General features: G+C 37.2%; 1 protein-coding gene across 1 annotated transcript in view; it reads left to right on the top strand.

The window, feature by feature from the left end:
* ZNF804B (zinc finger protein 804B) overlaps positions 1 to 23,876 on the top strand; it is a 574,892-nt gene that overhangs the window by 468,068 nt on the left and 82,948 nt on the right. Inside the window, exon 2 of the mRNA XM_052639097.1 lies at positions 1,228 to 1,371. Coding sequence (XP_052495057.1) covers positions 1,228 to 1,371 — 144 coding nt within the window. The remainder of the gene's footprint in view (positions 1 to 1,227; positions 1,372 to 23,876) is intronic.

Genomic DNA, 23,876 nt, shown 5'->3' on the forward strand with positions numbered 1-23,876 from the left:
GTGGCCAAAATTCTGTTTGAGATGGAGCGTAGTTAAAATTGTAAACAGTTAACTAATGAGAATTTACTATATAGCTCAGGGAGCTCTCTATTCAGTGCTCTCTGTTGACCTAAATAGGAAGGAAATACAAAAAAAGAGGGGATATATGTATAAATATAGATGATTCACTTTGCTGTACAAGAGAAACTAACACAATATTTTAAAGCAATTATACCCCAATGAAAATTAATTAAAAATAATTTTGAAAATTGTAACACACTCATTAGCAATGCCTAGCAGGAGCTAATGTTTGTGGAAGAAGCTTAGGCCAAAGTTAGAGATTTTGGATAAATAAGGTTCTAACTATGGTATAACGTGTTTGAGTGAACTCCGGGAGTTGGTGATAGACAGGGAGGCCTGGTGTGCTGTGATTCATGGGGTCGCAAAGAGTCGGACATGACTGAGTGACTGAACTGAACTGAACTGAACTGAACTATGGTATGAAAGTGATTACCCTGGAAGAGTGTGTGAATTGGATAAATCAGTTGGCTGAAGACAGAACTGTGTGTAATACAAAAATATAAGGGGTAATATCAAAGAAAGAAATGTCTGTGCAAAAAACAAAGTAGGAATGATCATAGATGTGTTTGGTAATAAGCAACATAATGGAGGCTTTCTCCTCCTTGAAATACCATGGAAAAGGATTCCAAGAGGGTCCAAGAACTGGGTGTTGAGAAAAGGCTCACCAGTCATCAAGGTGGGAAAGGCATAATGTAAAGAGAGAATAGTAAGTCCCAACACTTAAGATCTCAGGTAGGCTAAAGTACATGAAGCAGTAGGTGAATATTACAAAAGAATGCAATCAATGCCTGATAAAATTTTATAGTAGAGAGGTCTTACAGTTTGGGGATGGGTCACTGGTTAGGTAGAGGACATGGTGGTGATATTATAGTTAGATGGGTCAGCAGTATCTCACCTGGAGACAGATGGCAAGAAAACAAAGAGTAATGACCACAATGAAGCTAAGGGCTCAGCTCCTTTAGGATAAGTCATTATATGTTCATTGATAACTTAGGATTAGGCCAAGCTGAAAGTTGCTTCCATTGTGCCATAGATTTCTTAAATGTAATGAGGCTAACCATCTCCTTTGAGTTACAGTAAAATTAAATTACCAACTTGATTAATATGAGATCTTGTTATGCTATTAGAAATATAACCAACATTTTTGCCTTTTTTTTTTTTCCAAAGGATTTTCCAGAAAAGGAGAAGTCCACAGCAAAGGCCCTGGAAGATGTAAAGGCAAACTTTTACTGTGAGTTATGTGACAAGCAGTACCACAAACACCAGGAGTTTGACAATCATATTAATTCTTATGACCATGCTCATAAGCAGGTAAGTTGAAGTGGGAAATCACCTTCATATTCCTGGATTTCTACTTTCAGAATACAACATCTGCAACTGGCCTTATTTATCCTCATCTAAGTTGCTGAGATGTTACACCAGGTTTTTTTCCTCGAAAGTTGTGTTTTTTGTTTTAATATTAAGTAAAATACGTTTTCCTAGAAAGAATAGAGGATCCAATAGATTGACATTTATTTTAGGATTACATGTGTGAGGAAACCAGGACTCAGTAAAAATAGGGCCAGATTCAAAACCACCTAGCTACTTAGTGGCAGATCTAGAATACGGGACGAGTATTAGGATAAGATGTAGCATAGAATTTTTTTGAGTTCCAAGGTATAGGGAATACTAAGTTTTGGGGGAAATTTTTTTCAATAGAATGTTATATTTTTCGTAAGAATATCCCCTTAGGAAAATCAAAGTGATTACTTAATAAATGAATCATTGCAGACGAGCTAACAAAGACAGTCTCAGACAAAGGCAAAGCTGAGGGGTAATGGAAGATATAAATATATAAATAAAATCAGTGTTGATATTCTACACAAGAGGCTAAGATTCTCTTTTTTCCATTTGTCTGTGAAAGAGCAGGTTATTATTCTCATCTGTTAAATTTTATCATTGCTGCATGATGTATGAGATCATTAGCACTTTAGGAATTATAGGTGTCAAACACCACTAAGAAAGAAATCCCATATGGCCATAGGATTATTGCCAAGAGCTGAGAAGTTGCACAATCCTAATATCATGGAATATATGGGTAAATCTTGTATAATCTAGATCTACAATATTTATTCAGAGTGAAAAGCAATAAATATTTTGAATAACATCACTAATATGTATTGAGTACATATAAAATATATGGCATTTACAGTTTCAATTAATATCCTTCAAACTAGAGCATGAATATGTAATTGACTGGATGTCTCTGACAAGAACAAGAACGACAGGAATCATTGTTCAGGATTGAGATTTCCAAATCTTAGTCTGTGTAATCATCACTTTGGAACCTGTTAACAATGCAGATTTCTGGATTCTCCTTTAGCTATTCTAACTCAGTAGTTCTAAGATAGGGCTCAGGAACTTGTATTTTAAAATGATACAAAATATAATTTTTCAAATATATATTTATAAATGAAGTATGTGACTACCATCCAACTCCAACAATGATCTGTCTTGTTGCATTCACAATACCACAATTTACTCCTCACACCTGCCACCACCTTGGATTATTTTGAAGCAAACTCCAGATATCGTATCATTTCATGTGAAAATACTTCAAGATGTTTAATAATGCTTAAACAACATAGCCATCATCATGCCTAAAAGTTAACAGTGTTCATAGGTCATTTGTCTCATAAATGATTTGTAAATTTGGGTTCGTTGAAATCCAAATGTATCACAATTTTAGCTGATACATCTTTAAGTTTCTTTTAATATTTATTTAAACTATGGGTTTTCCACTCCCCCTTTAAATTGTGCTCCTTGCAATTTGTTTGTTGAAAAATAGGATTGCTTCACACATTTGAGATTTTGCTGAATACAACTCAGTGTTGTCTTTTCACATTTTTTCTGTCTTCTGTATTTCCTTTAAACTGATTGTTACAGATAAAACCTGGTCAAATGCTGGTTTCTTGGCAAAAACATAGTAGAGAGTGTGTTGTATCTTTCCATAAGGAAGTATATGAGATCAAGTTTTCTTTCTTTCTATGACTTGCAGTTTGATCAGTGGGTTTAGGTACAATTGCCATGATCTTACCCCACCTACATTTTGCTTAAATCTACTACTTTATTTGGAGCTGCAAAATGATTATATTATCTTTGTGTCCTTTATTAGATAAAATATATCTATAAAGACAAATTTCCCAAAAGCATCACCCAAAGTGAATTTTATGTAGGAGTGCTTCAGGCTGCATTTTAAGAAAAAAATTTATTCTGGAGATGTGGAGAAATAAGTGACCATGGAAGGTCTCATGGGACAGTGATATTTGATCAGTGTTTTAGATATATACAAGTAAATATGGAAAAAGAGATTCAAGATGGGATAGCATTCTTGAGAGCGGAAACACAAGGAGCTAAGGTGAGGAAATGGAGGAGTACAAGGCCTCCTTTGTAGAAAGTATTGGACTACAGGAGGGTGAATTGTCCACACTTGATCTGCCTTCTACAGCCTGCCTTTCACTCTGGAATTCTGCCTCATCAGGTCCTTTTTTTAATCACTTTCCTTAATTTTATTCCTATTGTCTTTCTCACATTTTTATAAAACAACACTTCCTCAGTGCTTATATTCCATCTATTTCCCCATTTCTTCTTTTTTTAAGAGTCCTAGCTTTCTAACATTCCTAGGCATGCTCCTTGTTCAAGCAGTGATTGAGTGTCCATTATTTGCTTTTGTGCTGATTATAGCCAGTGGAAAATTTTGATCCCTAATTTCAGGAGGCCTAATATCTTACCTGGAAAAATCCATGGACAGAGTAGTTTAGTAGGCTACAGTCCATGCGGTTGCAAAGATTCAATATTAGAGAAATTATTATCTAGGATACTAAGAGAACATATAAAAATTATTTAGGAATGATGAGTTGACAAATGAAATAGAAATCCTAAAAATGAATTAGAAGTTAGCCATGTTAACCAACTAAGAATGGAAAGTTACCTTTATTGTAGAAAGGCATGGGGGCAGTTATAAAGCATGACCCACACATAAAGAAACTGCAAAAGGATACATTGTGATCACTAAAGTCATCCTCAGTGTCTTGGGGACTTTAAACATCTTTGATGCTCTCCTTCATTTCTCCCATTCTTCTCTTGCAATAGACCTCATTCTCCACCTTCCCTTTGCATTCTCTTTCCACCATCTATGTTAATCTCACTCCTGATTCTTTGCTAGAGGCTTCTAACTGGACTCTCTGCTTCTAGTATTTTCCATGTTCTACACTGACCTATCCATTAACAGCTAGATTGATCTTTCCAAACTCTTACATTTATTCAATCACTCCCCTTGGAAATCTTCAATGACTGCTGGCTGACATTTTGTAAAAGTCTGAATTACTTAGTTTGTCATTCAAGATACCCACAGTTTGGCTCTGGCATCTATTTCCAGATTTATCTCCTCCAAACCCAGAATTTTCCTATTTCTTAAAAGATTCATTATGCTTTTCCACCTGCTCATATTGGCTCATAATCTTCCCTCTGTCTGGGATCCCCTCCTGTCTTATGGCTGTATTTCAACATATGCTTCAGTAGATTTAATACACAGATTGATAACTTACATCTTGATATGAAAAAAGCTGAGATTTCATGGCAAGCTGACTTAACAGCATTTTCTAAATTCCTTCTGATCAAAGGATCATTAATATTGTGCAGAATTTTGTACTTGCTGCCCACTTTGGGTAACACTGAAATAATTTACCACAGACCTCATAAGACTACTTTCTTAGATCAATACTGAAATACTCCCATCTAAAGATTTATTTTGGTCCAAAATATTTTGAAAATTACCTGAACTCTAAATGAAGCTGAGTTTACAATTTACCTTTTAAATGAAACAATTTTAGATACAGAAAATAGGAAGTATGCACAAAGTAAAATATGCAAAAACCTTTTTTTTTTTTTTTCAAATTCCAAAGCTAAATATGTCTATTTGGTTCTTGCTTCAGTAGGAGCTCTTCTTGATTGTGATGCTGATTATAATAACGGTAGTAGGGTTTTGGATGGGAGTATTTTCTAGCCTAACTAACAGGAAGAGTTGCCTTAATTTTATTTTCATGGGGATTCAGAGTAAATATCTGGCCTCTACTGTTGGCAGGGTAACCCTCTCTACTTTCCTTCTCTCATTTATAATTACTCAGGATCTTGCAGTTTAATAAGTGATTTCTAAAGCATTTATGTCTCCTTGTATCTAAATAGCAGTTCTATGTGTTTAATTCACTTTATTGCAAAGATCATATTATTCACAGATTTATTGTAATTATAGAGAAGTAAGTTAACACTTATGATTATACAGTGGAAGGGACAAATAGATTTAAAGGACTAGATCTGATAGACAGTGTGCCTGATGAACTATGGACAGAGGTTCATGACATTGTACAGGAGATAGGGATCAAGACTAACCCCAGGAAAAAGAAATGCAAAAAAGCAAAATGGCTGTCTGAGGAGGTCTTAAAATGTAGCTGAGAAAAGAAGAGAAGCAAAGGAGAAAAGGACAGATATACGCATTTGAATGCAGAGTTCCAAAGAATAGCAAGGAGACATAAGAAAGCCTTCCTCAGTGATCAATGCAAAGAAATAGAGGAAAACAATAGAATGGGAAAGACTAGAGATCTCTTCAAGAAAATTAGAGATACCAAGGGAACATTTCATGCAAAGATGGGCTCAATAAAGGAGAGAAATTGTATGGACCTGACAGACGCAGAAGATATTAAGAAGAAGTGGCAAGAATACATAGAAAAACTGTACAAAAAGATCTTCACACCCCAGTTAATGACAATGGTGTGATCACACACCTAGAGCCAGACATTCTGGAATGTGAAGTCAAGTGGACCTTAGGAAGTACCACTACAAACAAAGTGAGTGGAGGTGATGGAATCCCAGATGAGCTATTTCAAATCCTAAAAGATGATGCTGTGAAAGTGCTACACTCAATATGCCAGCAAATTTGGAAACCCAGCAGTGGCCACAGGACTGGAAAAGGTCAGTTTTCATTCCAAACCTAAAGAAAGGCAATGCCAAAGAATGCTCAAACTACTGCACAAATGCACTCATCTCACACGCTAGTAAAGTAATGCTCAACTTCTCCAAGTCAGGCTTCAGCAATATGTGACCCATGAACTTCCAAATGTTCAAGCTGGTTTTAAAAAAGGCAGAGGAACCAGAGATCAAATTGCCAACATCTGCTGGATCATGGAAAAAGCAAGAGAGTTCCAGAAAAACATCTATTTCTGCTTTATTGACTATGCCAAAGCCTTTGACTATGTGGGTCACAGTAAATTGTGGAAAATTCTAAAAGAGATGGGATTACCAGACCAACTGACCTGCCTCTTGAGAATCTGTGTGCAAGTCAGGAAACAATAGTTAGAACTGGACATGGAACACCAGACTGGTTCTAAATCGGGAAAGGAGTATGCCAAGGCTGTATAATGTCACCCTGCTTATTTAATTTATAAATAGAGTGCATCATGAGAAATGCTGGGCTAGATGAAGCACAAGCTGGAATAAAGATTGTTGCGAGAAATATCAATAACCTCTGATATGCAGATGACACCACCCTTACGGCAGAAAGTGAAGAAGAACTAAAGAGCCTCTTGATGAAAGTGAAAGAGGAGAATGAAAGATTTGGCTTAAACCTTAACATTCAGAAAACTAAGATCATAGCATTTGGTCCCATCACTTCATGGGAAATAGATAGGGAAACAGTGGAAACAATGAGATAATTTATTTTGGGGGGCTCCAAAATCACTGCAGATGGTGACTACAGCCATGAAATTAAAAGATGCTTACTCCTTGGAAGAAAAGTTGTGACCAGCCTAGCCACCATATTAAAAAAGCAGAGACATTACTTTGCCAACAAAGGTCCATCTAGTTAAGGCTATGGTTTTTTCAGTAGTCATGTATGGATGTGAGAGTTATACTATGAAAAAGCTGAGCACCGAAGAATTGATGCTTTTGAACTGTGCTGTTGGAGAAGACTCTTGAGAGTCCCTTGGACTGCAAGGAGATCCAACCAATCAATCCTCAAGGAGATCAGTCCTGGGTGTTCATTGGAAGGACTGATGTTGAAGCTGAATCTCCAACACTTTGGCCACCTGACGCGAAGAGCTGACTCATTTGAAAAGACCCTGATGCTGGGAAAGATTGAGGGCAGGAGTATAAGGGGACGATGGAGAATGAGATGATTGGATGGCATCACGGATTCAATGGACATGAGTTTGGGTAGGCTCCAGGAGTTGGTGATGGACAGGGAGGCCTGGCGTGCTGCAGCTCATGGGGTCGCAAAGAGCCGGACATGACAGAGTGAACTGAACTGAACTGAAGTTAACACATAACTTTTAAGAATGAAGTAAAATAATCTGGGACTCATAGCTTTGAACTAATTCCATTGGACATTTAATAATGTTTTCTGCCGCCGTTGCTGTTGCTACTAAGTCTCCAGTCATGTCTGACTCTGTGCGACCCCATAGAAGGCAGCCCACCAGGCTTCTCCATCCCTGGGATTCTCAAGGCAAGAACACTGGAGTGGGTTGCCATTTCCTTCCCCAATGAATGAAAGTGAAGAGTGAAAGTGAAGTCGCTCAGTCGTGTCTAACTCTTAGCGCCCCCATGGACTGCACCCTATGAGCCTCCTCTGTCCATGGGATTTTCCAGGCAAGAGTACTGGCATGGGTTGCCATTACCTTCTCCAAATAATGTTTTCTATAATTTAATAAAAATTGAGATATGCTTCTTTTAGAAAAAGCTTATCAATAATTACAAAGCTATTTTTTTCTATTTCTTCAACAATAAAAAATGAATTTCTAGATTTGACAATCATGTTCTATACGTAACTCAAGTTTTTGAAAATAATGATTTTTTTAGCTATTGCCTTGAACTTATTAAAATTTTCTGTGAAATACTGGGCATTAATACTAAAGCAATTTGAATGTGTATACAAATTATAATTGCTTGGATAAAGAAAGTATTGTAACTATTAATACAACTACCATGTCAGTAACAAGTAATTCCTTCTGAGAATATCAAATTATAATCTTATTTTTTGGGGGGGGGACTGTTAGCTGCAAATGCATAATACTGAAACAAATAATACACATTCTCAGAAGCAATACAAGTTTCTTCTGCCCCAGAGACATTCTGACTCATCTCAGTTTAGAGAAAACAAATGAGCCGGATCTCCATACAATTAACCCGTAAATATATCTTCAGTAATAAAAAAAAAAAAATCCACTTTTAGATCCTCCACATGTGACATTTAATCCTACTAATCTTCATTTTCTTCACAATAGGATTTATTTTCACTCAGGAGTAGTTCTTCACGTCTCAAGCTTGGATTTGAACTCCAACTGAGTCATTCTTAAATTACTGTTTCAGATTTTCCTCCATCTTTACTTGCTGCAGATAAAATAAGCAAAACAAAATTATCTCTTTTCATCTTGACTCCAAGTGGAAAAGATTCTCAAAGATGCTAAATGAATTCAATTTAATTACCCTTGCATTGTTCCTATAATTTGATTTATGTTTTATCCAAATACTGCTCAATGATGCATTTCATTATATCATATTTAAACTACTACTCATCTTAATATGGCAACAGCATTTAAAAGTATATTTGATTTGTATGGTTTGTAAGATTAAAGAAGAAATACAAATTATAGTGTCTAGAATGAACACTCTCAGAACCATAAATGTTGGTAAAACAGAATCACACTTATTTCCTGCCGTATTTTGCATTCTATAACCTCAGGTTTCTGGTAGATTTTAAATTCCTATACCTGACCCACAGCCCTCTCACCCAAGAATTACCCACCAGTAAGTAGAAACTCTATTAGCAAAGAAGTATAAAAGAACCAAGACTGGTCTTATAATTGCTTCTGGATCATAATTCAACTTTTCCAAAATACTGGTTTCACCCTATAGAGGCTTTTTAATCTTAAGGTTACCTCCCAACTGAAAAATCAATTTATTATTAATTTTTAATTTTTATTTATTTATTTATATTTTTTTCCTTTACAGTACTATATTGGTTTTGCCATACATTGACAGGAAAAATCTATGTTCTGGCTTTGTTTTTCAGATGTGCTAAGTGGTTTCCTGCCTTAGTGCACTTGTCATATCACTTTCTTCCAGAAATTTTCTTTCAGATGATTTTCAAATTTCTGATTACTCTCTTCATTTGTACCTTGGCTCAGTGACATCTGTTATGCAGGGTTTTTCTTTGGTAGTCAGTTGCCAGTTCTCGAAATTCTAATACCCTTATTGGTATTGTCAATGGGTTGGAATCAACTTATACTGGCTCTCCAGAGCCAACTGTCTAATATTTAAGAATCTTGTGAACTGGTTCTTAAACCATTGGTAGCTTGAAATTATCCATGTTAGGAGATCCACAAACATACAAATAGGGCTTTATATAGTTCATTTGATTTTTCCATAGACTTGATATACCAGCACACTATTGTTTAATACTCTTTTAAAAAGAAAAAAAAATTTACCTTTTGAAATTTCTGCTCCTTACCCTGTTCCCTGCTGTTAACGTCACAAAGAGAAGAGCGAGGCATTGTTGTCTCTGTTGGCTATGTATCCCTGTACTTCTGCAATTAGAGCAGGTCTAACACATAGGAAAGCCTTAATACAAATTTTTTAGTGAATGAGTAGTTGAATAAGTGAGTTTCTAGAATTTATCATGCTACTCGGTCCTACATCAATATAGTCACACATCGTTGATTAATCACAGCTTTTTTTTTCTGTTAATTGTTGTACATCAATGGGTATGAGTTTTAGGTTACAGCATGATGATTTGATTTACATACATTGTGAAATGATAGCCACAGTAGATGTTATTGAGCTTTTTACTAAGTTACATGAGTTCTTCATATATTTTAGATATTAATCCCTTATCAGATAGATAACTTGAAAATGTTTTTCCCATTTCATCGGTTATCTTTTCACTTTGTTGCTGGTTGGGATTTCTACTTGGGCACTGTAGGTATGAACTCAGTCTGCCAAGTCCAAGTGCTTGCTGTTTTAAGACCCTCCACCTCCCTTCTCTGTCATAAGATTCCCAGTGGTCGAGCCCTACAGATTCCCTTGCAGTCTGGGGCAAGATCAAGGAAAGGGCTCCCACAAAGTGACACACAGTGTTGGGGGTAGGGGTTGGCTATCCACCCTGGATTCCCCTTGCTCACCGGAGAACCTGAAGACTGAGGGGAGACCCATCCACATGGATTCACTGGCCTCCTGGGGAAGGGACAGTAATATCCATGTGTAACTGCTTCTCTCACCTTGCAATTCAGCGTCATGGTCTCCATGATGCAAGGGGTGCTTTAACCTCACCTCTTTATTCTAGGATTTTCTCAGTGATGTCTTGTTCTTGGATAGTTATTAGCTGTTCTCACCAGAGGGAACAAAGTCAAGAATGACCTATGTCACCATCTTTGTGATATTACCCTTAATCACTCCTTAGGTAAGTAATGTGAATGTAGTGAGCAACATCACAAGTTCTTTATAATTGTTAAGAAAAGGCTGTCATGAAAATACATTTTTACAATTTAAGAAAATACCTGGACCCATATTAATGCTGATGTAGTGTTCTGCTCTAAGACTTTTAGACTTTACTCTGTGGGAAATTACTAGTCTCCATGGGCTTTTAAGTAAGCAAATGATAGTATCAGATTTGTGATTTAGAAGACAAAACCTAAAATTAGGATTGGAAGGTAAGCGAGCTCAGTTCTGCAGTCAGAAGGGAGCCTGAGAGATGACTGAAGTATTTACAGCAGTGACAAGGAAAGGAAGGGAGAAGGGTACCTCTAGAAGATTGTCCATGGCTTGCAACATGTGAACACATGATCTTATATCACTTGTGATCAGATAAATACAAATTTGGAGAGTTTTCAAAAAAATATGTCAAATATGAAAGTAGAATTTTACTACCCACTGTTGACATGATGTAAGACACTAGAAACTATAAAACATTGCTCGGGGGATATAAATTGTTTCAATCTTTGATGTTCAGCTTTGGATTATTTATCAAAAGACTTAAAATGTGAATTTTTCCTATTAACATTTCCATCTGGCATATATTCTAGAAAAATAATCACATTAATGTCAAAGACTTATACACAAGGTTATATAAAATAGAAAAATACCAAAAGCAATCTAAACATAGAGTGAGAAGAGAGTAGCTGAATTATGATACACATAAACCAAAGTTCTGTGTACAATTTAAAATCACATTTGGATCTATATTTTATATGAAATGAATTCTTAAAAGGAATGCTTGGATACTTGTTCATTTTAAAAATTAAGGAATACATAAATACGGAACATTGAGTAATAGTACTTAATTGCAATTTGGTCCAGAAGTTTCTAAATGCTTATTATCAAATCATAAGCTCATATAAAAGATAGACATAATTATGATTATATTACACATATTAATCTGCCTCCTATGTTTTTGTTTATATCTTATCAATCCGTAGGACTTATATTTTATTGTGTTAATACAGTGCTCAGTATTTATGTCATTGTGACTTGTAAATATTTTTTATTTGATCTTCATAAGGTACTTTACGATCATATTTTCTTTCTTTTACACTTATTTTATTGCTGGAGTTAGAAACTGCCTTATTCTTAAATGTGCTTCATTATTTAAAGTCTCTGCCTATTTCTAATTCATCTCTTACCTATCTACCATAAATAGGAAAAAAGTATCATTACAAAATATCAGATAAATGAAATAATAGGTCAATCAGTCCTAGCCCAGCCCCTCCCCTTTTGGACAAAGTCCTCTGTCTTTCTGCTCCAGTGTTACCAGTTTGCTCTCCAGATCTGCACAGATCTTCTTTCAGGACTTCTCTTTGTCACCATCCTATGAATGCTTTTGTTTCTCTCCTAGATTATACTCCTTGTTTCCTTGATCTCATGACTTTCTATATCATATTTCCTCCTTTTGGTGGAACCTACTTTGCAGAACCTTCCTGAGCGCGTACTCACAAGGTAAAATTTTACGGCCCTTGTCTATCAGTAAATATAAATGTGTTTATTCTACACTTACATTTTATTTACATTTCAACTGGCTTTTAGCCTTTAGTGTTGCTCCTGAAAAGTTATGTGTCAATTGGATCCTAATTCTTCCTTTCAGAACCTTATAGACTTTACTCTTCCTCATTTTATTTTATACCAAACATTTTCATAGTGGCTGCTAGGAGGTACCAGTTCAGTTCAGTTCAGGCACTCAGTCGTGTCCAACTCTGTGACTCCATGGACTGCAGCATGCTAGGACGCCCTGTCCATCACCAACTCCTGGGGTTTACTCAAGCTCATATCCATTGAGTCAGTGATGCCATTCAACCATGTCATCCTCTGTCATCCCCTTTTCCTCCTGCCTTCAAACTTTCCCAGCATCAAGGTCTCTAAGATGAGTCAGTTCTTCACATCAGGTGGCCAAAGTATTGGAGTTTCAGCTTCAGCATCAGTCTTTCCAATGAATATTCAGGACTAATTTCCTTTAGGATGGATGGTTTGATCTCCTTGCAGTCCAAGGGACTCTCAAGAGTCTTCTCCAACACCACAGTTCAAAAGCATCAATTCTTTGGTGCTCAGCTCTCTTTATAGTCCAACTCTCACATCCATATGTGACTACTGGAAAAACCATAGCTTTGACTAGATGGGCCTTTGTTGGCAAAGTAATGTCTCTGCTTTTTAAAATGCTGTCTATGTTGGTCATAACTTTTCTTCCAAGTAGCAAGCACCTTTTAATTTCATGACTACAGTCACAATCTTCAGTGATTTTGGAGGCCCAAAAACACAAAGTCTGACACTGTTTCCACTGTTTCCCCATCTACTTGCCATGAAGTGATGGGACCAGATGCCATGATCTTCATTTTCTGAATCTTGAGCTTTAAGCCCACTTTTTCACTCTCCTCTTTCACTTTCATCAAGAGGTTCTTTAGTTCTTCTTCACTTTCTGCCATAAGGATGGTGTCATCTGCATATCTGAGGTGACTGATATTTCTCCTGGCAATCTTGATTCCAGCCTGTGCTTCATCCAGCCCAGCATTTCTCATGACGTACCCTATATATAAGTTAAATAAGCAGAGTGACAATATATAGCCTTGACGTACTCCTTTCCCAATTTAGAACCAGTCTGTTGTTCTATGTCCGGTTCTAACTGTTGCTTCCTAACCTGTATACAGATTTCTCAAGAGGCAGGTCAGTTGGTCTGGTATTTCCAACTCTTTCAGAATTCTCCACAGTTTATTGTGATCCACACAGTCAAAGGCTTTCGCATAGTCAATAAAGCAGAAATAGATGTTTTTCTGGAACTATCTTGCCTTTTTGATCATCCAGCAGATGTTGGCAATTTGATCTGTGGTTCCTCTGCCTTTTCTAAAACCAGCTTGAACATCTGGAAGTTCATGGTTCATGTATTGCTGAAGCCTGGCTTGAAGAATTTTGAGCATTACTTTACTAGCATGTGAGATGAGTGCAATTGTGCGGTAGTTTGAGCATTCTTTTGCATTGCCTTTCTTTGGGACTGAAATGAAACCTGCCCTTTTCCAGTCCTGTGGCCACTGCTGAGTTTTCCAAATTTGCTGGCATATTGAGTGTAGCACTTTCACAGCATCATCTTTTAGGATTTGAAATAGCTCAACTGGAATTTCATCCTTCCACTAGCTTTGTTTATAATGAAGCTTTCTAAGGCCTACTTGACTTCACAGTCCAGGATGTCTGGCTCCAAGTGAATGATCACAACATCATCATTTTTTATATAGTTCTTCTGTGTTTTCTTGACACCTCTTCTTAATATCTTCTGTGTCTATTAGATCCATACCATTTCTGTTCTTTATTTTGTGCATCTTTGCATGAAATGTTCCCTTGGTATCTCTAATTTTCTTGAAGAGATCTCTAGTCTTTCCCATTCTATTGTTTTCCTCTATTTCTTTGCATTGATCACTGAGGAAGGCTTTCTTATATCTCCTTGCTATTGTTTGGAACTTTGCATTCAAATGGGTATATCTTTCCTTGTCTCCCTTGCCTTTCACTTCTCTTCTTTTCAGAGCTATTTGTAAGGCCTCCTCAGACATTTTGCCATTTTGCATTTCTTTTTCATGAGGATAGTCTTGATCACTGCTTCCTATACAATGTCATGAACCTCCATCCATAGTTCTTTAGGCACTCCCACTCTATATTCATAATTTAGGTCATACCTGAATGGTCTAGTGGTTTTCCCTACTTTCTTCAATTTCAGTATGCATTTGGCAATAAGGAGTTCATGATCTGAGCCACAGTCAGCTCCTGGTCTTGTTTTTGCTGACACTATAGAGCTTCTCCATTTTGGCTGCAAAGTATATAATCAATCTGATTGTGGTATTGACCATCTGGTGATATCCATGTGTAAAGTCTTCTCTTGTGTTGTTGGAAGAGGGTGTTTGCTGTGACCAGTGCATTGTCTTGTAAAAGTCAATAGTCTTTGCCCTGCTTCATTCTTACTCTAAGGCAAAATTTGCCTGTACTCCAGGTGTTTCTTGATTTCCTACTTTTGCATTCCAGTCCCCTATAATGAAAAGTACATATTTTGGGGGTGTTAGTTCTAGATGGTCATGTAGGTCTTCATCAGTTCAGTTCAGTTCACTCACTCAGTCATGTCCAACTCTTTGCGACCCCATGAATCGCAGCATACCAGGCCCCCTGTCTATCACCAACTCCCGGAGTTCACTCCGACTCATGTCCATCGGGTCAGTGATACCATTCAGCCATCTCATCCTCTGTCATCCCCTTTTCCTCCTGCCCCCCATCCCTCCCAGCATGAGTCTTTTCCAATGAGTCAATCCTTTGCATGATGTGGCCAAAGTATTGGAGTTTGAGCCTCAGCATCAGTCCTTCGAGTGAACACCCAGGACTGATTTCTTTGAGGATTGACTGGTTGGATCTCCTTGCAGACCAAGGGACTCTCAAGAGTCTTCTCCAACACCACAGTTCAAAAGCATCAATTCTTCAGCGCTCAGCTTTCTTCACATTCCAACTCTCACATCCATACATGACCATTGGAAAAACCATAGCCTTGACTAGATGGACCTTTGTTGGCAAAGTAATGTCTCTGCTTTTCAGTATGCTATCTAGGTTAGTCATAACTTTCCTTCCAAGGAGTAAGCGTCTTTTAATTTCATGGCTGCAGTCACCATCTGCAGTGATTTTGGAGCCCCCAAAAATAAAGTCTGACACTGTTTCCACTGTTTCCCCATCTATTTCCCATGAAGTGATGGGACCAGATGTCATGATCTTGGTTTTCTGAATGTTGAGCTTTAAGCCCACTTTTTCACTCTCCTCTTTCAGTTTCACCAAGAGGCTTTTTAGTTCCTCATCACTTTCTGCCATAAGGGTGGTGTCATCTGCATATCTGAGGTTATTGATATTTCTTCTGGCAATCTTGATTCCAGCTTATGCTTCTTCCAGCCCAGCATTTCTCATGATGTACTCTGCATATAAGTTAAATAAGCAAGGTGACAATACACAGCCTTGATGTACTTCTTTTTCTATTTGGAACCAGTCTGTTGTTCCATGTTCAGTTCTAACTGTTGCTTCCTGACCTGCATATAGGTTTCTCAAGAGGCAGGTCAGGTGGTCTGGTATTCCCATCTCTTTCAGAATTTTCCATAGTTTATTGTGATCCACACAGTTAAAGGCTTTGGCATAGTCAATAAAGCAGAAATAGATGTTTTCCTGGAACTCTGTTGCTTTTTCCATAATCCAGCAGATGTTAGCAATTATATCTCTGGTTTCCTCTGCCTTTTCTAAAACCAGCTTGAACCTCTGGAAGTTCATGGTTCACATATTGCTGAAGCCTGGCTTGGAAAATTCAGAGCATTCCTTTACCAGTGTGATGTGAGTGCAATTGTGCAGTAGTTTAAGCATTCTTTGGCATAGCCTTTCTTTGGGATTGGAGTGAAAACTGATGTTTTCCAGTCCTGTGGCCACTCTTGAGTTTTCCAAATTTGCTGGCATATTGAGTGCAGCACTTTTACAGCATTATCTTTCAGGATATGAAATAGGTCTTCATGCTGCTGCTGCTGAGTCGCTTCAGTCGTGTCTGACTCTGTGTGGTCCCAGAGAAGGCAGTCCATCAGGCTCCCCCATCCCTCGAATTCTCCAGGTAAGAACACTGGAGTAGGTTACCATTTCCTTCTCCAATGCATGAAAGTGAAAAGTGAAAGTGAAGTCGCTCAGTCATATCCGACTCTTAGCGACCCCATAGACTGCAGCCTACCATGCTCCTCCATCCATGGGATTTTCCAGGCAAGAGTACTGGAGTGGGTTGCCATTGCCTTCTCCATAGGTCTTCATAGAGCCATTCAGTTTCAGCTTCTTCACCATTATTGGTCAGGGCAGAGACTTGGATTACTGTGATATTGAATGGTTTGCCTTGGAAATGAACAGAGATCATTCCGTCACTTTTGAGACTGCATCCGAGTACTGCATTTCAGACTCTTGTTGACTGTGATGGCTACTCCATTTCTTCTAAGGGATTCTTGCCCACAGTAGTAGATATAATGGTCATCTGAGTTAAATTCACCCATTCCAGTCCATTTTAGTTCACTGATTCCTAAAATGTCCATGTTCACTCTTGTTTCCCGTCTGACCACTTCCAATTTGTCCTTGATTCATGTACCTAACGTTCCAGGTTCCTATGCAATATTACTCTTTACAGTATCAGACTTTACTTCCATCACCAGTCACAGAATCAGATATTCCTAAACCTAGATTTCTACCTGGTTCACTTTCTCAAGAGAGCAGGCCTGCTCAGAACAGGATATCTGTCAGAACAGGATAGGAGCCTGGTGGCTCATTTATTCTTGTGTACTTTAGCCAGTTCTCTTGTTTTTAGTCCCAGTCTCTGCTTTTCCACTTCTACTTTCATAGCAGGGGTTTGCTAGATTAATGTCAACTTATCCTCATCTCAGCAGTCTAGTCTGCCTTGTTGCACATCTTCTTTCCCCTCCCTGCCTGTCTCTGTCCCTTCCACCCTCTTCTTCTCTCCCTCCCTCCTACTCTCCTTCCATTCCTCCCTCTCTCCTTCCTTCCTCCCTCCCTTCCTTTCTCTCAATCTCTTTCTTTCCATGCACCCCACTATCTCCTTTATTTATTAGTAAAACTGAACCAATGCTACATTTCTCAGAGAGGTACTGTGACAATTAAATTTAAAAATGCACAACAACCCCTAACCCATGTCTAGCATAAGTACACAATAGAGCTGATGGAGGCATATTTTATCAGGTGTGCTTTCCCAGGGAGATTCCTACTGTCTTCATGTCTGAGTCTTTGTGACCCCATGGACTGTAGCCCACCAGGCTCCTCTGTTCATTGGATTTTCCAGGCAAGACTACTGGAGTAGGTTGCCATTTTCTTCACCAGGGATCTTCTCAGCCCAATGATTGAACTCATGTCCCCTGCAACTACTGCACTGGCAGGAAGATTCTTTACCACTGTGATTTTTTAAGAATAATGTATGAGAAATTCTTTCATCAAATGGAAAGTAAATTGAAAAAAACCTCGAATGTATCTTTTATCTCTGAAGTGATTATTGTATAACTTTGTGGTTAAATACAATCTCTCTCATTTAATTTAATCTTGGGCCTGGACTAGGCAGTGAGAAAAAAAAATAGTAATTTGCTACTGCTCTTCAGTCCCTGGAGCCATAACGTCTACTGGCCTTTTACTTCATGAAGATAATTTAGCAACATCACTTTGATGTAGGTCAGATTTCAGACAGCATGAAAAACTGGCAGAGTCTTGGTTCTAAAACATGCATATGCTTTTTGTGTTGGCAGATCCATAGGTTCCATTTTCCTCGCTTATTTTTTAGTTTTTTCAACTTCCATTATAGCTTCCTAACACAATATTCTAGCGTATTATGACAGCTCCATACTAAGTGAGTATTGCATGAAATTAATTCTGCAGTGTTTAATGATAGCACCTTTTATCTCATTGTTCAAAATTTACAAGTGACAATATTATTCTTTTTACCTGTTGAGTAGTATTGTATTTTAAATATCTGGTTCTAGATGAGATTCTCCATATAACAATATAAATTAACTACTGGCAATTTAGGTAATAAAATAATACTCAGTATAATAAAATAGCTAAAATATTCCAGAGATGTAGGTCAGGCCTGAGCTCACTGCAAACATATGTTAATGATAAATCCAGAGGATAGAAAGGGGATCAATATTTTATATGTAAATCATTTTTAATTCATTGTTTTTCTCCTATAGTCATGGCAATCATTCAGTAATTCACTATTTTAGGCATTTGTTCAAAAATCATTTGTGCTATATATATAGAACTGGGTATTCTATAAATATAAAAATAAATAAGCACCTCTAATTTCTAGTTCATTATATATGGAACTTGGAACTTGTCACTCCAATCCACATAACCAGGAAAAAAATTGAACAACCTGAAAATCAGCAACTTTTCTTTGATCCATCACAGAACTAAGATTCCAGGGAAAACTGCTCCACTCAAAACTGGAGAGATAGATGAGTGGATATAGGAATCAACACTTACTGAAGTATAGGGATTCAGAAGGAATACCGGAATGAGTAGCCATTCCCTTCTCCGGGGTGGGAGGGGGTGTGTATCTTTCTGATCCAGAGATCAAACCCGAGTCTCCTGCATTGCAGGGGGATTTATTTTACTGTCTGAGCCACCAGGGAAACCCAAGGAATCGGTAGCAGGGTAGAAAAAAATAAACTATAGTTGAGGAAATGCCAGAAGCTCAAAATAGATGAGTTTGAATTAAAACTCTGGTGGGGAGGGTGCAACCTTAGGTAGACCATCATGAGTTTATGAATTTTACCTTTGGAAGCTCTATTTTATAGTGAAGATGGGGCGAGGGGATTTCCTTGTGCTTTTGGCAGAAGTAGAGGAAAGGTAGCCATTTAAAAATATGTCAGAGAATTCTGGTGTTCTTAACAGCATTTGTGCTCAAGAAAAGCTGTTTTACCAGAGCCTAACCAACATTGGAGGAGAAGGCACTGGCAGCCCACTCCGTTACTCCTGTCTGGGAAATCCCATGCAAGGAGGAGCCTGGCGGGCTGCAGCCCATGGGGTCGCGAAGAGTCGGACACGACTGAGCGACTTCCCTTTCACTTTTCACTTTCCTGCATTGGAGAAGGAAATGGCAACCCACTCCAGTGTTCTTGCCTGGAGAATCCCAGGGACGGGAGCCTGGTGGGCTGCTGTCAATGGGGTCACACAGAGTCGGACATGACTGGCGTGATAGCAGCAGCAGCAGCAGCAGCAACCAACATTGGAAATAGAAATACCCATCTCTGTCTCTGACCTTCCTCTCTCAACCAGTGGTGTGGAAGGGGATAGCTGGCCCTGAGAAGCATTTATGAAGGTTATAGCCCAGGGATCACTAGAGACTGAGACTTAATCAGAGGACTACAGAACTCCCTGTCTTTTCCCACCAAGCTCTTATCACATCAGTAGGGCTCCTACAAAATAATAGAAGAATACATCAGAAAGAATATATTTCTAACCTTACTTAAGAAGTCTCCAAGAAAACCTGAAGTGTGACAGAGGAAAGAAAAACATGTATACCAGATGAAATTTAGCTCCTTACAGCTGCAATTGTACCAAACAGTAAAGACAACCAAACCACTTGCCAAATAACTGCAAAACCTTACTCTAAAGATCTGTTTGTTTCCATTCCATTTACCCAATACAGTATGTCTGGCTTTCAAGAAAATAATTGCAAGACATACTAAAAAACAAAAAGCACAATTTGAAGAAACAGATCCAAAATCAATATAAGACTCAAATATGCAAAGTTGTTGGAGTTCTAAGATTAGGAATTTAAAACAACTATGATTATTTTACTAATGATTCTAATGGGAACAGTGGAGACATAAAGACAGGTGAGTAATGAAAGCAGATATGGCTAAGAAAATAATCAGTGAGCTTGGAAAAAAAATGCTAATAGAAGCTCCCAAAACTGAATGGGAAAAAGAAAAAAATGAAAAGGAGAAGACAGAGTATCCAAGACTCAATGGACAATTACAAAAGGAATAATTACAGAAGAAAAAAAAAAAAACAAGATGTTTGAAGTAATCATGACTGAGAATTTCCCAAAATTAATTACAGACAATAAAGATTCAGGTAGCTCAGAGACATAAATACTCAACAGATACATATATATTTCTGTCTCAGTAGTAAAGATTCCACCCAATGCAGGAAGTGGGGTTCAATCCCTGGGTTGGGAAGATCCTCTGGGCAAGGAAATGACAACCTACTCCAGTATTCTTGCCTGGGAAATCCCATGGACAGAAGAGCCTTGTAGTATGTAGTCCATGGGGTCACAAAAGAGTTGGACATGACTTAGGACTAAACAACAACAACACACATCCAGGCATATCATATTGAAACTGCATAAATTTAAGAACAAAGAAAGAACCTTGAAAGAAGCTATTGGTCAGTGGAAAACACCTTAGCTATAGAGAAGCAAAGATAAGAATTACACTATACCTCTCCTTAGAAACCATGCAATCAGGAAGAACAGAGTGAAATATTAAAGTTGAAAGAAAAAAAATACCAATTTAGAATCCTGTGAATAGTAAAACTGTCCTTCAAAAGTGGTAGCTAAGTAAACACTTTCTCAGGCAAAGAAAAATTGAAGGAATTTGTTGCCAGTAGACTTACCTTATAAGAAGTAGTAAATGTGTAGGAAAGAAGGAAAATATATGTCAGAAATTCCATTTATTTAATGAAAGGAATAGCATTCAAGAAGAGATAATGGAAAAAAAAGAGATAATGAAGGTAAAATAAATCATATTTTCTTATTCTTGTTTTAACAAATAACTATTCAAAATAATAATAGTATCAACCATATATTCAGTAATTATAGCTTATGGATAAGAGTCATGAATGACAGCAGGAAAGAACTGGAAATAAGTGACAGGAGGGAGGAGTTGGAAATATTGTGCTATAAGATAATTGCACTACCCAGGAAGTAGCTAGTGTATTATCTGAAAGACTTGGATTTCTTGTAAATTTTTTTTTTATAGACTCAAGGGAAACTGCTAAAAGAATTTAAAGAAGTATAATTGATATGCTAAGAAAGGAAAAAAAAAATAGAATCCCAATTAAAACTAGAAAAGGCAGAGTTAAAAACAAAAAATAAGAACAATAAGAGCAGTAAATAGAAAAGAATCACAAGTATGATAAACATTAATCCAACTATACCAATAATCACTTTAAATGTTAATGTTCTGAATTTATCAATTAAAAGAGAGAGACTGTCAGTGTTCATTAAAAAAAAAAAAAGACCCAAATATATTTTGTTTGAAAGAAACCCACTTTAAATAGAAAGACACAAATTAAAAGTGATGGAGAAGTATATGCCTTGATAACACTAATCAAAAGAAAGTTGGAGTAACTGTATTAATTTTAGGCAAAGCTGCCATTAAAGAAAGGAAAATTATCAGATATAAAGACAGGCATTACATCACAATAAAGAGGTCAAAACATCAAGTGAAAGTGAAAGTCTCTCAGTCGTGTCTGACTCTCTATGATCTCATGGACTGTATAGTCCATGAAATTCTCCAGGCCAGAATACTGGAGAGGGTAGTCTTTCCCTTCTCCAGGGGATCTTCCCAATCCAGGGATTGAACGCAGGTGTCCCACATTGCAGGCAGATTCTTTGATTCTCTACCACCTGAGACACCAGGGAACCCCAAGAATACTGGAGAAAATAACCTATTCCTTCTCCAGCGGATCTTTCTGACTTAGGAATTGAACCAGGGTTGCCTGCATTGCAGGCAGATTCTTTACCAGCTGGGCCACAAGGGAAGCCCCAAAACATCAAAGACATAATAATACTTCATGTGTATGTGCCTAACAACAAAGCATCAAAACACATGAGACAGAATCTGACAGAACTACAAAGAGAAACTGATAACCCACTACTAACACTTTTAGTGTTTCTATTGGTAACTGATATATCGAACAGGGAGAAAATCCATAAACACATGGCTGAACTGAATACTGACAGGTCCAACTGTCATCTATACACTACTTTGTCCAACAGCATGAAAATATATACTCCTCACAAGCTCACATGGAACATTCACCAAGATATTCTAGTCATAAAACACAACTTAAATTTAAAAAATAGAAATCACACAAAATATGCTCTCAGATAAAAATGAAATTAAGCTAGAAATCAATAATGGAAAGATACTGGAACCTCCCCCCAAAATAATTGGAGGCTAAAGCTATTTCTAAATAAATTGAATCAAAGAAGAAAGTCTCAATGAAAAAATTTTAAATATTTTGACATGTTCAAATAAAAGGTAATTTATCAAAATTTGCGGGCTGCAATCAAAACAGAGCCTAGAAAAAATTATAGAATTGAATGTTATTTTAGAAGAAAGATCTAAAATCAACAATTTAAGCTTTTACCTTAGGAAACTACAGAAAAGAGCAAATTAATTTCAAAGTAAATGATAATTAGAGCAAACCAATGAAATTAAAAACAGGAAAGCAATAAATTTAATAAAACCTAAAGCTTGTTCTTGAAAAAAAGATCAATCAAATTGGTGCACCTCCAGCCAGGCTAACTGAAAAAAAGAGATAGCCTAGACATAAATTACTAATATTAAAAATGAAATACTAAAATAACATTAAAAATGAAACAGGAAACATCTCTACTGATCTCATGGACATTGAAAGGATAATAAAGGAGTATTATGAACAACTATATGCCTACAAAATTGGTAACTTTTTTTTTCTTAAAATACTTTTCACCAATTCTGTCTCTTTAGAGCAATAGTAGCAATGGCTTTCATAAAGTTAATTCAGTAGGAGAACCAACGAAATTATGCCAGGGTATAAATATATATGGGCTTCCCTGGTCGTTCACCTTTTGGTAAAGAATCAGCCTGCAATGCAGGAGACCCCAGTTTGATTCCTGGGCTGGGAAGATCCCCTGAAGGAGGGCATGGCAACGCACTCCAGTATTCTTGTCCAGAGAATCCCCAAGGACAGAGGTACCTGGAGGGCGACAATCCATGGGGTCGCAAAGAGCCTGGCGTGACTTAGTCGGAGAGACTAAGCACAGCATGCATAAGTATATGTGATTGCATGAGTTGCTCAGAAATTAATTCTGAGCAGAACAATAAGTGCATAATGAAGTTTTCTTTCGATAGCCATAAATTTGAGGCATTTTTGTTAAGTATGAATATAGTCATTTCATTTGCAGACTAAAAACATACCTCTATGCTTTGGTTCTGTGAGAGAAACAGACTTAAGTTCATTTCAGTGTGGAAATGGGCTTCTGTTTGAGGACTAGGTTGGAGGAACACTGAAAAAGATAGCCAAGATTTTTCTCAAGAAGCAGTTTTATATCTATTACGGGGCTGAGAGTAAAATTCTCAATATTTTATAAGTGCGTTTGACTCAATTTTAGACAGAAAACTTTTAGAAATGAAGTCTGAACAACTTGTAAAAAAGTGAACTATATTTTCAATGTAGTAAAAAAGTCATCTCAGTCAATGCCCATTAAAATTTTTAGCTCAATGATATAGCTTTCTGACTTATACCCCAAGATGAACTATGAAATGCATACCTAGTTAATATAATGAGCTTGTTCTCAAAGTGGAGTTATTAAATACAAGCTGATTAATGGTTAAAGCATATAAACTTGCATTTACTCCTTTTGATTGAAATTATGATTCTGTAGTAGATTTTTCCCCTTTTCTTTCTTTTTTAAAATTTTTTCATTGTGGTAA

The sequence above is a fragment of the Budorcas taxicolor genome, chromosome 4, assembly GCF_023091745.1.
Source record: "Budorcas taxicolor isolate Tak-1 chromosome 4, Takin1.1, whole genome shotgun sequence".
Classification (NCBI taxonomy): domain Eukaryota; kingdom Metazoa; phylum Chordata; class Mammalia; order Artiodactyla; family Bovidae; genus Budorcas; species Budorcas taxicolor.